The following is a 15,530-nucleotide window of genomic DNA, read 5'->3' as shown; positions in this document are numbered from 1 at the left end:
GCGCGCGCTTCAGGAGGAAGGCCAATGGAAAATTGGACACTCGTGCTGTGGGCTTTGGAGTCTGGTCAGAACTGGCCGGACCTCAACGACCTGTGCAACCGGACTGGAGAGGAGCTCAGATGGAGACAGACTGGAGAGGAGCTCCGACGGACACGCAGACTGGAGAGGAGCTCCGACGGACACGCAGACTGAGCCAGTGACTGTCTCTGCAGTTGTGACAGACCCCTGGGTTGCCGTGGAGGCTTCTGTCCTCCATGATGGAACATCTCATCCTAACATCCAGGACAACACTCCTCGGTATCAGACGGAGAGAGCTACGCAACACTGGACTGTTCTGAGGCTGCAGGGGAAACTCACTGTTCTGAGTCTGCAGGGGAAACTCACTGTTCTGAGTCTGCAGGGGAAACTCACTGCTCTGAGTCTGCAGGGGAAACTCACTGCTCTGAGTCTGCAGGGGAAACTCACTGCTCTGAGTCTGCAGGGGAAACTCACTGTTCTGAGGCTGCAGGGGAAACTCACTGCACTGAGTCTCCAGGGGAAACTCACTGTTCTGAGGCTGCAGGGGAAACTCACTGTTCTGAGTCTGCAGGGGAAACTCACTGTTTTGAGGCTGCAGGGGAAACTCACTGCTCTGAGGCTGCAGGGGAAACTCACTGTTCTGAGTCTGCAGGGGAAACTCACTGCTCTGAGTCTGCAGGGGAAACTCACTGTTCTGAGTCTGCAGGGGAAACTCACTGTTCTGAGGCTGCAAGGGAAACTCACTGCTCTGAGGCTGCAGGGGAAACTCACTGTTCTGAGTCTGCAGGGGAAACTCACTGCTCTGAGTCTGCAGGGGAAACTCACTGTTCTGAGGCTGGAGGGGAAACTCACTGTTCTGAGTCTGCAGGGGAAACTCACTGCTCTGGACTGTGCTGACCCCTCTGTCTCCCATTCCATGTTCCAGAATGCTGCCATTGGCCAGGACATTCTCACCTTTACCTAGCACTCTGGTACCCTGCAAACCATGATCCATTGTGTATTCTACATGAGTCAAATGTAATGGAGTCTGTTGCCCATGTTGTGAATGGTTGCTGTTCATACAAGGACCTATACATAGACATGACTGCCTTGTTGACCTGGTAGCCAGGTAGTCTCACCAACAGCCAACAATCATAAACATTCTTGTGTAAGAGGAAGTTGGTTTTGATGGTGATGCGTTTTCCTGTGTGCCAAATGTTGTTGTTGTTGTTGTGGGGGGAGGCCAGAGGGAGGTGGGCTGTATCACCGCTACATGGAGCAGTCCTTTACCCACAATCTTCTAGAATACCAGCCCCTCGTAGCTCGCTTGAACAGCCTTGGACATGGGTGTGCAAGCTGCTAGCACTGATATTTGTCAGTCTTGGCCACGTATGTAGGCTTGCAGTACGTAGCCTTCAGATTGTGGGTCAGACACCTTAAGATTGTGGGCCAGACACCTTCAGATTGTGGGCCAGACACCTTCAGATTGTGGGCCAGACACCTTCAGATTGTGGGCCAGACACCTTCAGAATGTGGGTCAGACACCTTCAGATTGTGGGCCAGACACCTTCAGATTGTGGGCCTGCCAAAGACCAAGGCAAAGCAGCTGGCGAGGTTCTGCTCTGTGTCAGCGGTCATGGGCAGTCTTGCCGTGTTAAAGAGGAGGTGCTTTTTGTACCCTTCAGTGTCCATGTACACAGGGACCTTTTGAGATATTTGGATCCTTGATTAATGTAAATCTGATTCGTGAATGGAAATAAAGTATTTAAAATGTGTGCGCGTGAGAGAGTAATATAGAAGAGAAATAGAGAAGGAGAGGTTGGGAACAGGATTGATAGAGAAGGAGAGGTTGGGAACAGGATTGATTGAGAAGGAAAGGTTGGAAACAGGAAATGATAGATAAGGAGGGGTTGGGAACAGGAAATTATAGAGAAGGAGAGGTTGAGAACAGGACTGATTGAGAAAGGAGAGGTTGGGAACAGGATTGATAGAGAAGGAGAGGTTGGGAACAGGACTGATAGAGAAGGAGAGGTTGGGAACAGGACTGATAGAGAAGGAGAGGTTGGGAACAGGACTGATAGAGAAGGAGAGGTTGGGAACAGGACTGATAGAGAAGGAGAGGTTGGGAACAGGACTGATAGAGAAGGAGAGGTTGGGAACAGGACTGATAGAGAAGGAGAGGTTGGGAACAGGATTGCTAGAGATGGAGAGGTTGGGAACAGGACTGATAGAGATGGAGAGGTTGGGAACAGGACTGATAGAGAAGGAGAGGTTGGGAACAGGACTGATAGAGAAGGAGAGGTTGGGAACAGGACTGATAGAGAAGGAGAGGTTGGGAACAGGACTGATAGAGAAGGAGAGGTTGGGAACAGGATTGATTGAGGAGGAGAGGTTGGGAACAGGACTGATAGAGGAGGAGAGGTTGGGAACAGGACTGATATAGGAGGAGAGGTTGGGAACAGGACTGATAGAGAAGGAGGGGTTGGGAACAGGATTGATTGAGGAGGAGAGGTTGGGAACAGGACTGATAGAGAAGGAGAGGTTGGGAACAGGACTGATAGATAAGGAGGGGTTGGGAACAGGAAAGTATAGAGAAGGAGAGGTTGGGAACAGGATTGATTGAGAAGGAGAGGTTGGGAACAGGATTGATTGAGGAGGAGAGGTTGGGAACAGGACTGATAGAGGAGGAGAGGTTGGGAACAGGACTGATATAGGAGGAGAGGTTGGGAACAGGACTGATAGAGAAGGAGGGGTTGGGAACAGGACTGATAGAGAAGGAGAGGTTGGGAACAGGACTGATAGATAAGGAGGGGTTGGGAACAGGAAAGTATAGAGAAGGAGAGGTTGGGAACAGGGTTGATTGAGAAGGAGAGGTTGGGAACAGGATTGATTGAGGAGGAGAGGTTGGGAACAGGATTGATAGAGGAGGAGAGGTTGGGAACAGGACTGATATAGGAGGAGAGGTTGGGAACAGGACTGATAGAGAAGGAGGGGTTGGGAACAGGATTGATTGAGGAGGAGAGGTTGGGAACAGGACTGATAGAGAAGGAGAGGTTGGGAACAGGACTGATAGATAAGGAGGGGTTGGGAACAGGAAAGTATAGAGAAGGAGAGGTTGGGAACAGGATTGATTGAGAAGGAGAGGTTGGGAACAGGATTGATTGAGGAGGAGAGGTTGGGAACAGGACTGATAGAGGAGGAGAGGTTGGGAACAGGACTGATATAGGAGGAGAGGTTGGGAACAGGACTGATAGAGAAGGAGGGGTTGGGAACAGGATTGATTGAGGAGGAGAGGTTGGGAACAGGACTGATAGAGAAGGAGAGGTTGGGAACAGGACTGATAGATAAGGAGGGGTTGGGAACAGGAAAGTATAGAGAAGGAGAGGTTGGGAACAGAATTGATTGAGAAGGAGAGGTTGGGAACAGGATTGATTGAGAAGGAGAGGTTGGAAACAGGAAATTATAGATAAGGAGGGGTTGGGAACAGGACTGATTGAGAAAGAGAGGTTGGGAACAGGATTGATAGAGAAGGAGAGGTTGGGAACAGGACTGATAGAGAAGGAAAGGTTGGAAACAGGATTGATTGAGAAGGAGAGGTTGGGAACAGGATTGATTGAGGAGGAGAGGTTGGGAACAGGACTGATAGAGGAGGAGAGGTTGGGAACAGGACTGATATAGGAGGAGAGGTTGGGAACAGGACTGATAGAGAAGGAGGGGTTGGGAACAGGATTGATTGAGGAGGAGAGGTTGGGAACAGGACTGATAGAGAAGGAGAGGTTGGGAACAGGACTGATAGATAAGGAGGGGTTGGGAACAGGAAAGTATAGAGAAGGAGAGGTTGGGAACAGAATTGATTGAGAAGGAGAGGTTGGGAACAGGATTGATTGAGAAGGAGAGGTTGGAAACAGGAAATTATAGATAAGGAGGGGTTGGGAACAGGACTGATTGAGAAAGAGAGGTTGGGAACAGGATTGATAGAGAAGGAGAGGTTGGGAACAGGACTGATAGAGAAGGAAAGGTTGGAAACAGGATTGATTGAGAAGGAGAGGTTGGAAACAGGAAATGATAGATAAGGAGAGGTTGGGAACAGGATTGATAGAGAAGGAGAGGTTGGGAACAGGACTGATAGAGAAGGAGAGGTTGGGAACAGGACTGATAGAGAAGGAGAGGTTGGGAACAGGATTGCTAGAGATGGAGAGGTTGGGAACAGGACTGATAGAGATGGAGAGGTTGGGAACAGGACTGATAGAGAAGGAGAGGTTGGGAACAGGATTGATTGAGGAGGAGAGGTTGGGAACAGGACTGATAGAGGAGGAGAGGTTGGGAACAGGACTGATATAGGAGGAGAGGTTGGGAACAGGACTGATAGAGAAGGAGGGGTTGGGAACAGGATTGATTGAGGAGGAGAGGTTGGGAACAGGACTGATAGAGAAGGAGAGGTTGGGAACAGGACTGATAGATAAGGAGGGGTTGGGAACAGGAAAGTATAGAGAAGGAGAGGTTGGGGACAGGATTGATTGAGAAGGAGAGGTTGGGAACAGGATTGATTGAGGAGGAGAGGTTGGGAACAGGACTGATAGAGGAGGAGAGGTTGGGAACAGGACTGATATAGGAGGAGAGGTTGGGAACAGGACTGATAGAGAAGGAGGGGTTGGGAACAGGATTGATTGAGGAGGAGAGGTTGGGAACAGGACTGATAGAGAAGGAGAGGTTGGGAACAGGACTGATAGATAAGGAGGGGTTGGGAACAGGAAAGTATAGAGAAGGAGAGGTTGGGAACAGGATTGATTGAGAAGGAGAGGTTGGGAACAGGATTGATTGAGGAGGAGAGGTTGGGAACAGGACTGATAGAGGAGGAGAGGTTGGGAACAGGACTGATATAGGAGGAGAGGTTGGGAACAGGACTGATAGAGAAGGAGGGGTTGGGAACAGGATTGATTGAGGAGGAGAGGTTGGGAACAGGACTGATAGAGAAGGAGAGGTTGGGAACAGGACTGATAGATAAGGAGGGGTTGGGAACAGGAAAGTATAGAGAAGGAGAGGTTGGGAACAGAATTGATTGAGAAGGAGGGGTTGGGAACAGGACTGATAGAGAAGGAAAGGTTGGAAACAGGATTGATTGAGAAGGAGAGGTTGGAAACAGGAAATGATAGATAAGGAGGGGTTGGGAACAGGAAATTATAAAGAAGGAGAGGTTGGGAACAGGACTGATAGAGAAGGAGGGGTTGGGAACAGGATTGATTGAGGAGGAGAGGTTGGGAACAGGACTGATAGAGAAGGAGAGGTTGGGAACAGGAAATGATAGATAAGGAGGGGTTGGGAACAGGAAAGTATAGAGAAGGAGAGGTTGGGAACAGGATGGATTGAGAAGGAGAGGTTGGGAACAGGATTGATTGAAAAGGAGAGGTTGGAAAAAGGAAATTATAGATAAGGAGGGGTTGGGAGCAGGAAATTATAGAGAAGGAGAGGTTGGGAACAGGACTGATTGAGAAAGAGAGGTTGGGAACAGGATTGATTGAGAAGGAGAGGTTGGGAACAGGACTGATAGAGAAGGAAAGGTTGGGAACAGGATTGATTGAGAAGGAGAGGTTGGAAACAGGAAATGATAGATAAGGAGGGGTTGGGAACAGGAAATTATAGAGAAGGAGAGGTTGGGAACGGGACTGATTGTGAAAGAGAGGTTGGGAACAGGTTTGATAGAGAAAGAGAGGTTGGGAACAGGACTGATAGAGAAGGAAAGGTTGGGAACAGGCTTGATAGAGAAGGAGACGTTGGGAACCGGACTGACAGAAGGAGAGGATGGGAACAGGACTGACAGAGAAGGAGAGGTTGGGAACAGGATTGATAGAGAAGGAGAGGTTGGGAACAGGACTGATAGAGAAGGAGAGGTTGGGAACAGGACTGATAGAGAAGGAGAGGTTGGGAACAGGACTGATAGAGGAGGAGAGGTTGGGAACAGGACTGATAGAGAAGGAGAGGTTGGGAACAGGATTGATTGAGAAGGAGAGGTTGGGAACATGACTGATAGAGAAGGAGAGGTTGGGAACAGGACTGATAGAGAAGGAGAGGTTGGGAACATGACTGATAGAGAAGGAGAGGTTGGGAACAGGATTGATGGAGATGTTGAGAACAGGATTGCTAGAGAAGGAGAGGTTGGGAACAGGATTGATTGAGAAGGAGAGGTTGGGAACAGGACTGATAGAGAAGGAGAGGTTGGGAACAGGACTGCTAGAGAAGGAGAGGTTGGGAACAGGATTGATTGAGAAGGAGAGGTTGGGAACAGGATTGATTGAGAAGGAGAGGTTGGGAACAGGACTGATAGAGAAGGAGAGGTTGGGAACAGGATTGATTGAGAAGGAGAGGTTGGGAACAGGACTGATAGAGAAGGAGAGGTTGGGAACAGGACTGATAGAGAAGGAGAAGTTGGGAACAGGACTGATAGAGAAGGAGAGGTTGGGAACATGACTGATAGAGAAGGAGAGGTTGGGAACAGGACTGCTAGAGAAGGAGAGGTTGGGAACAGGATTGATCGAGAAGGAGAGGTTGGGAACAGGAAATGATAGAGAAGGAGAGGTTGGGAACAGGATTGATAGAGAAGGAAACGTTGGGAACAGGACTGATAGAGAAGGAGAGGTTGGGAACATGATTGATAGGGAAGGAGAGGTCGGGAACCGGACTGATGGAGATGTTGGGAACAGGATTGCTAGAGAAGGAGAGGTTGGGAACAGGATTGTTTGAGAAGGAGAGGTTGGGAACAGGAAATGATAGATAAGGAGGGGTTGGGAACAGGAAATTATAGAGAAGGAGAGGTTGGGAACAGGATTGATTGAGAAGGAGAGGTTGGGAACAGGAAATTATGGCGAGGCTGGGAACAGGATTGATTGAGAAGGAGAGGTTGGGAACAGGACTGATAGAGAAGGAGAGGTTGGGAACAGGAGTGATAGAGAAGGAGAGGTTGGGAACAGGAGTGATAGAGAAGGAGAGGTTGGGAACAGGACTGATAGAGAAGGAGAGGTTGGGAACAGGATTGCTTGAGAAGGAGAGGTTGGGAACAGGACTGATAGAGAAGGAGAGGTTGGGAACAGGTTGATAGAAAAGGAGAGGTTGGGAACAGGATTGATAGAGAAGGAGAGGTTGGGAACAGGATTGATAGAGAAGGAGAGGTTGGGAACAGGAAATGATAGGGAATGAGAGGTTGGGAACAGGATTGATGGAGATGTTGGGAACAGGATTGCTAGATAAGGAGAGGTTTGGAACAGGATTGCTAGAGAAGGAGAGGTTGGGAACAGGACTGATAGAGACGGAGCTGTTGGGAACAGGATTGATAGAGAAGGAGAGGTTGGGAACAGGACTGATAGCGAAGGAGAGGTTGGGAACAGAATTGATAGAGAAGGAGAGGTTGGGAACATGACTGATAGAGAAGGAGAGGTTGGGAACAGGGTTGATAGGGAAGGAGAGGTTGGGAACAGGACTGATGGAGATGTTGGGAACAGGATTGCTAGAGAAGGAGAGGTTTGGAACAGGATTGCTAGAGAAGGAGAGGTTGGGAACAGGATTGATAGAGAAGGAGAGGTTGGGAACAGGATTGCTAGAGTAGGAGAGGTTGGGACAGGATTGCTAGAGAAGGAGAGGTTGGGAACAGGATTGATTGAGAAGGAGAGGTTGGGAACAGGACTGATAGAGAAGGAGAGGTTGGGAACAGGACTGATAGAGAAGGAGAGGTTGGGAACAGGACTGATGGAGAAGGAGAGGTTGGGAACAGGATTGATAGAGAAGGAGACATTGGCAACAGGATTGATAGAGAAGGAGAGGTTGGGAACAGGAAATGACAGAGAAGGAGAGGTTGGGAACAGGATTGATAGAGAAGGAGAGGTTGGGAACAGGATTGATAGAGAAGGAGAGGTTGGGAACAGGAAATGATAGAGAAGGAGAGGTTGGGAACAGGACTGCTAGAGATGGAGCTGTTGGGAACAGGACTGATAGAGAAGGAGAGGTTGGGAACAGGACTGATAGAGAAGGAGAGGTTGGGAACAGGATTGCTAGAGATGGAGAGGTTGGGAACAGGACTGATAGAGAAGGAGAGGTTGGGAACAGGACTGATAGAGAAGGAAAGGTTGGGAACAGGATTGATAGAGAAGGAGAGGTTGGGAACAGGACTGATAGAGAAGGAGAGGTTGGGAACAGGACTGATAGAGAAGGAGAGGTTGGGAACAGGATTGCTAGAGATGGAGAGGTTGGGAACAGGACTGATAGAGATGGAGAGGTTGGGAACAGGACTGATAGAGAAGGAGAGGTTGGGAACAGGATTGATTGAGGAGGAGAGGTTGGGAACAGGACTGATAGAGGAGGAGAGGTTGGGAACAGGACTGATATAGGAGGATAGGTTGGGAACAGGACTGATAGAGAAGGAGGGGTTGGGAACAGGACTGATAGAGAAGGAGAGGTTGGGAACAGGACTGATAGATAAGGAGGGGTTGGGAACAGGAAAGTATAGAGAAGGAGAGGTTGGGAACAGAATTGATTGAGAAGGCGAGGTTGGGAACAGGATTGATTGAGAAGGAGAGGTTGGAAACAGGAAATTATAGATAAGGAGGGGTTGGGAACAGGACTGATTGAGAAAGAGAGGTTGGGAACAGGATTGATAGAGAAGGAGAGGTTGGGAACAGGACTGATAGAGAAGGAGAGGTTGGGAACAGGATTGATTGAGGAGGAGAGGTTGGGAACAGGACTGATAGAGGAGGAGAGGTTGGGAACAGGACTGATATAGGAGGATAGGTTGGGAACAGGACTGATAGAGAAGGAGGGGTTGGGAACAGGATTGATTGAGGAGGAGAGGTTGGGAACAGGACTGATAGAGAAGGAGAGGTTGGGAACAGGACTGATAGATAAGGAGGGGTTGGGAACAGGAAAGTATAGAGAAGGAGAGGTTGGGAACAGAATTGATTGAGAAGGAGAGGTTGGGAACAGGATTGATTGAGAAGGAGAGGTTGGAAACAGGAAATTATAGATAAGGAGGGGTTGGGAACAGGACTGATTGAGAAAGAGAGGTTGGGAACAGGATTGATAGAGAAGGAGAGGTTGGGAACAGGACTGATAGAGAAGGAGAGGTTGGGAACAGGACTGATAGAGAAGGAGAGGTTGGGAACAGGACTGATAGAGAAGGAGAGGTTGGGAACAGAACTGATAGAGAAGGAGAGGTTGGGAACAGGACTGATAGAGAAGGAGAGGCTGGGAACAGGATTGCTAGAGAAGGAGAGGTTGGGAACAGGACTGATAGAGAAGGAGAGGTTGGGAACATGATTGATAGAGAAGGAGAGGTTGGGAACAGGACTGATAGAGAAGGAGAGGTTGGGAACAGGACTGATAGAGAAGGAGAGGTTGGGAACAGGACTGATAGAGAAGGAGAGGTTGGGAACAGGACTGATAGAGAAGGAGAGGTTGGGAACAGGAAATGATAGTAGTGAGGGATGAGAAGGAAGAGAGATTTGAGGGAGGAGAGGTGTGTGGTTCCTCACCCTGTGTTGTGTGTGTGTATAGTTCGTCACCCTCTGTTGTGTCTGTGTGTGTGTGTGTGTGTGTGTGTGTGTGTGGTTCCTCACCCTCTGTTGTATGGTAGCATGTTTGTGTTCCAGGTCTCTCTTCTCCATGGCTGAGTCTATGACCAGCTGATCCAGCTGCAGATTGGATCAACACAACACAGTTAGAGAGAACACACACGTGGCCTAGTCTGTGTGTTCCCAGTCTGGGTTTAGGAGTTCCTTCATTTGGCAGTTGGTCCTGTGGGATTAATGCCAGATACAATAGAGGCCAATCTCTCTCTGGGGCACCTTGTTTTCCTACTCTGTGACTGGGTCTATAATCAAACCAAACCCTCCTTATTACTAGTGTTTGTACTAGCGAGGCCTCTGTCAGCCTGACTTGGGGAGCAGGGGTATGGGGAGAGGCCAGAGGCCAACAGGTGTAAGATCTGTGGTCAGTGTTTGTGAGGTGCCTCTCTCTCACCTCTGCAGCTAGTTTCTTCATGTAGGGATCAATCTCATCCAATATGTTATAGCCCTGTTGAAACAAGGTGTACTGGGCACGCATGAACGACAGCATCTGAGAGAGAGAGAGAGAGAGAGAGAGAGAGAGAGAGAGAGAGAGAGAGAGAGAAAAAAAAGATACGAGACGGAGTGAGATAGAGAGAGAGAGAGAGAGAGGGGATACGAGACGGAGTGAGAGAGAGAGAGAGAGAGAGAGAGGATATGAGACAGAGGGAGGGAGAGAGAGAGAGAGAGAGAGAGAGAGAGAGAGAGAGAGAGAGAGAGAGAGGGGATACGAGACGGAGAGAGAGAGAGAGAGAGAGAGAGAGAGAGAGAGAGAGAGAGAAAGAGAGAGAGAGAGGATACGAGACGGAGTGAGAGAGAGAGACACAGATCATAGAACATATTATCTTGCTTCTAAACGGTTAAAGTAAGAGCTACAGCACAGCATCAGAGGCTTCGGTGAGAAGGACACCACTCACTGCATCAAGGATCTCAAACTTCTTCTTAGCCTGAAGAACATTGATCTGAAAAGATGGACAAAATTACATTTAGCGACTGAAGAGATCAGTTTGATTATTAGTAACCGTATAAATACAACAGTAGATCACGTTATATTTACTTCTAGTAGAAAGATGTCAAGCCACAAATATGGACTGAGGAATCATGGCATCACATAGTGGATAGTACTGGTATTGCAGTCACTGAGAGAAGAGTGTGACGGGAACCTGAGAAATAACTTTTGTATCCACCACATGTAGCCTGTGTATCTTTACAAGGGTTTGGTGAAGTGCAGGTGTTTCTGGGTGTTTATCCGTGTGTGGGTATGTGTGTGTGTTTATCAGTGTGTGGGTGTGTGTGTGTGTTTATCAGTGTGTGTGTGTGGATGTATTTATCAGTGTGTGTGTGAATGTATTTATCAGTGTGTGTGTGTGTGTGTGTGTGTGTGTGTGTGTTTATCATTTTGTGGGTGTGTGTGTTTATCAGTGTGTGTGTTTATCAGTGTGTGTGAGTGTGTGTGTGTGTGTGTTTATCAGTGTGTGTGTGGATGTATTTATCAGTGTGTGTGTGTGTGTGTGTTATCAGTGTGTGGGTGTGTGTGTTTATCAATGTGTGTGTGTGTGTGTGTTTATCAGTGTGTGGGTGGGTGTGTTTATCATTGTGTGGGTGTGTGTGTTATCAGTGTGTGGGTGTGTGTGTTTATCAATGTGTGTGTGTGTGTGTGTTTATCAGTGTGTGTGTGTGTGTGTGTGTGTGTGTGTTTATCATTTTGTGGGTGTGTGTGTGTTTATCAGTGTGTGTGTTTATCAGTGTGTGGGTGTGGGTGTTTATCAGTGTGTGTGAGTGTGTGTGTGTGTGTGTTTATCAGTGTGTGTGTGTGTGTGTGTGTGTGTGTGTGTGTGTTTATCAGTGTGTGTGTGTGTGTGTGTGTGTGTGTGTGTTTATCAGTGTGTGGTTGTCTTAGATCAACAGTTTAACTGATATGTGGTTGTCTTAGATCAACGCACTAACTGTAAGTCGCTCTGGATAAGAGCTGCTAAAATTGGACTAAAATGTTTAACGTGGTGGCCTCTCACCTGCAGTACGTAGTCCAAGGCCAGGTGCCTGAAGCACTTCCGGGTCAGCGTGAGAGAGGAGGTAGCCTCCTCCACCTCGTGAGGTTTGTTCCTGGGGGCCTGGGCGTTCTTCACCTGGGCTATCTCCATGTCCTCCCTCACACGGTCAAACTGCTTCTTAGTCTCCTTGAACTTACGCACGTCCCTACGGGGGGAAGGAGAGAGAGAGTGACTTACAGACGTCCCTACAGGGGGAAGGAGAGAGAGAGTGACTGACACACGTCCCTACAGGGGGAAGGAGAGAGAGAGTGACTGACACACGTCCCTACAGGAGGAAGGAGAGAGAGAGTGACTTACACACGTCCCTACAGGGGGAAGGAGAGAGAGAGAGTGACTTACACACGTCCCTACAGGGGGAAGGAGAGAGAGAGTGACTTACACACGTCCCTACAGGGGGAAGGAGAGAGAGAGTGACTTACACACGTCCCTACAGGGGGGAGGAGAGAGAGAGTGACTGACACACGTCCCTACAGGGGGGAGGAGAGAGAGAGTGACTTACACACGTCCCTACAGGGGGGAGGAGAGAGAGAGTGACTAACACACGTCCCTACAGGAGGAAGGAGAGAGAGAGTGACTTACACACGTCCCTACAGGGGAAAGGAGAGAGAGAGTGACTTACACACGTCCCTACAGGGGGAAGGAGAGAGAGAGTGACTTACACACATCCCTACAGGGGGAAGGAGAGAGAGAGTGACTTACACACATCCCTACAGGGGGAAGGAGAGAGAGAGTGACTTACACACATCCCTACAGGGGGAAGGAGAGAGAGAGTGACTTACACACGTCCCTACAGGGGGAAGGAGAGAGAGAGTGACTTACACACGTCCCTACAGGGGGAAGGAGAGAGAGTGATTTAATTCTGTAGTTTTTGCGTCTAGCGTTACAATGACTATAGTAGTAGTTGGCAAGACAGCACAAACAGATCTGGGACCAGGCTAAGGGAACCTTGATTGCGGACCTCACACAAGGGAGATGAGAGACTGAAACGTAGAGATCTATAGAGATCGCACCGTTGTATCTGTCCCATTGAGGCCATCTCCATTTTTAAGTAGTCAATTTTTATTTTTCTACTACTTCTATTAGTTGGTAAATAAACTAAAAGGGTGCATACTGCCCCCTGGAGGGTGTTGTTTGAACAGGTATAAAGCCAAGGTTGGCAATTTACTGCCACCTGCAGATATGGAATGTTTGCTCACGAGGATCATTAATTTGCTGATCCCTCCTGATGACCCGGATGGAATTATGTGATTCTTCTTTAACCCATAGGAAGTCCCACCCAGTTGACTACTTAAAAATTGTGAAAGTCCTCAAATGGCGCCGCCCACGCTAAAATGGGCTTTTGGGTACCATAGTCCTCTATCCATCTCTATGGACTGAAATGGGCTTCTGGGTACCATAGTCCTCTATCCATCTCTATGGACTGAAATGAGCGAGGTAGATCTACACCAAAGAGAGAAGGGATGATACTCACTCTTTGATGAAGGTGTGGAGCTGCTGTTTGATAGACCTCTGGGCCTGGTCAAATAGCATCTGTGGAGAGAGAGAGAGAGAGAGAGAGACCGAGAGAGACAGAGAGAGAGAGAGACCGAGAGACGGGGAGAGAGAGAGAGAGAGAGAGAGAGAGAGAGAGAGAGAGAGGGAGAGAGAGAGAGATAAAGAGAGACAGAGAGAGAGAGAGAGAGAGAGAGAGAGAGAGAGAGAGAGAGAGAGACGGGGAGAGAGAGAGACGGGGAGAGAGAGAGAGACGGGGAGAGAGAGAGAGACGGGGAGAGAGAGAGAGAGAGAAACAGTCAATCCCAAACCACTGCCTCGCCTCTACCAACTCTCTCGGAGGACCCTCTGTTGTCACGCGTGCTGACGAAACTCCGAGGGGTGACTTCCAGAGAGTAGCGAGGGGGTCAATAAACCCATCAACTTCGGGACACTCATAACTTGAATGATGCATGAAATTCAAATGAACAAATCCTCCCTGTCGCTGTACAAAATATAAACCTCAGTAACAGTTAAACCTTTAATTTGGGAGGCATTTAATATGTTACGTGTGTCAAGACTCAAGATCAGACATAAAGAAATACACGTATCATATACAGTAATCAGACACGTCTTGGCCTCTCCATTCTTTTGTGTGAAATTGCGCAAATTAAAAAATTACACGGTGCCTTATGGTATTCCACTTCGCTATGAAGCCGGCAGCATTGCAGGCTCGGTCGAAGTGGCTACCGGAGGACAACAATGAAAACGACCCCTCCCTCACCGTTAACGTCTACCATAATGGCACCATCATGGTTCAGGGGTCAGAAAGCAGCCTGAGGAAGTTCCAGGAAGACTTCCAGTCCCTCAGAGAAGAAACAAAGGATCAACAAGCCTCTCCACAGACCAAAACCCAGGAGAACACCACTCCAAGCCCTGATAGCAGCACCATCTCTCCAAGACCATCTCTCCAAGACGCAGAAATACTTGACCTGCCTACAGGAGAGGAGAGGCAGTCAACAGCAGAGGAAACCAGTCTGGTATCTCAGGTGAAACAGCAGCGCAGTGAGCTACAGTCAGCCATTAGAGAACTGAAATAGGACAACCAGATAACCTAATTCCCATGACCTGTTATAACACATTAGTCCACAAATCAAGCGTTTTACATTTTCGTCATTTATAATAATAATATGCCATTTAGCAGACGCTTTTATCCAAAGCGACTTACAGTCATGCGTGCATACATTTTTTACGTATGGGTGGTCCCGGGGATTGAACCCACTACCCTGGCGTTACAAGCGCCATGCTCTACTGATTGAGCTACAGAGGACCACGTCATTTAGCAGACGCTCTTATCCAGAACAACTTACAGGAGCAGTTAGGGTTAAGTGCCTTTCTCAAGGGCACACTGGCAGATTTGTCACCTAGTCGGCTCGGGGATTCGAACCAGCATCTTTCAGTTGCTGGCCCAACGCTCTTAACCCCTAGGCTACCTGCCACACATCCTAAAAAAATATTTAAAATATCCTTAAGTATAACTAGCTGGATCAACCTCTGGTGTGAAAAGCACAAACCCTGACTTTTTACATAGTATTAAGAATATTGACATTGTTATTCTTTATTTTATTATTTTTAAATGCATTATTATTTTAGCCCTTTTTCGTGATATCCAATTCAACGCACTGCTTCTTGACATACTGCTCGCTTAACCCGGAAGCCAGCTGCACCAATGTGTCGGTGGAAACACCCTCCAGCTGGCGACCGAAGTCAGCCTGCAGGCGCCCGGCCCGCCACAAGGAGGCACTAGAGCGTGAAGGTACAAGGAAATCCCGACCGGCCAAACCCTCCCCTAACCCGGACGACACTGGGCCAATTGTGCGCCGCCTCATGGGTCTCCCGGTCACGGCCGGCTGTGACACAGCCTGGGATCGAATCCGGGTCTGTAGTGACGCCTAAAGCACTGAGATGCAGTGCCTTAGACCGCTGCGCGACTCGGGAGGCCCTGACATTGTTATTCTAAATGAAACATGGAACATAAAGAAGTATCCACAAATTGTCCAAACAACCACAGAGAACTGAGTGTACCCTCTATTAAACTCCCCTCTATTAGACTACCCTCTATTAAACTCCCCTCTATTAAACTCCCCTCTATTAAACTCCCCTCTATTAAACTCCCCTCTATTAAACTCCCCTCTATTAAACTCCCCTCTATTAAACTATCCTCTATTAAACTCCCCTCTATTAAACTATACTCTATTAAACTATCCTCTATTAAACTCCCCTCTATTAAACTCCCCTCTATTAAACTCCCCTCTATTAAACTATCCTCTATTAAACTATCCTCTATTAAACTATCCTCTATTAAACTATCCTCTATTAAACTATCCTCTATTAAACTATCCTCTATTAAACTATCCTCTATTAA

The 15,530-nt window shown here is 48.2% G+C and overlaps 1 protein-coding gene across 1 annotated transcript in view; it reads right to left on the bottom strand.

Moving 5' to 3' along the window:
- Positions 1-15,530, bottom strand: part of LOC311119686 (arf-GAP with coiled-coil, ANK repeat and PH domain-containing protein 3-like) — a gene marked incomplete at both ends in the record, with an annotated part of 76,488 nt that overhangs the window by 24,687 nt on the left and 36,271 nt on the right. The window contains 5 exons of the mRNA XM_084194353.1: positions 9,597-9,671; positions 10,000-10,095; positions 10,502-10,546; positions 11,597-11,780; positions 13,107-13,165. Coding sequence (XP_084050479.1) covers positions 9,597-9,671; positions 10,000-10,095; positions 10,502-10,546; positions 11,597-11,780; positions 13,107-13,165 — 459 coding nt within the window. The remainder of the gene's footprint in view (positions 1-9,596; positions 9,672-9,999; positions 10,096-10,501; positions 10,547-11,596; positions 11,781-13,106; positions 13,166-15,530) is intronic.

Source organism: Coregonus lavaretus (genome assembly GCF_964263955.1).
Source record: "Coregonus lavaretus genome assembly, contig: HAP1_SCAFFOLD_2548, whole genome shotgun sequence".
Lineage (NCBI taxonomy): Eukaryota > Metazoa > Chordata > Actinopteri > Salmoniformes > Salmonidae > Coregonus > Coregonus lavaretus.
Note: the sequence above shows the minus strand (reverse complement) of the source record. Positions and strands in the feature narration are given on the sequence as shown.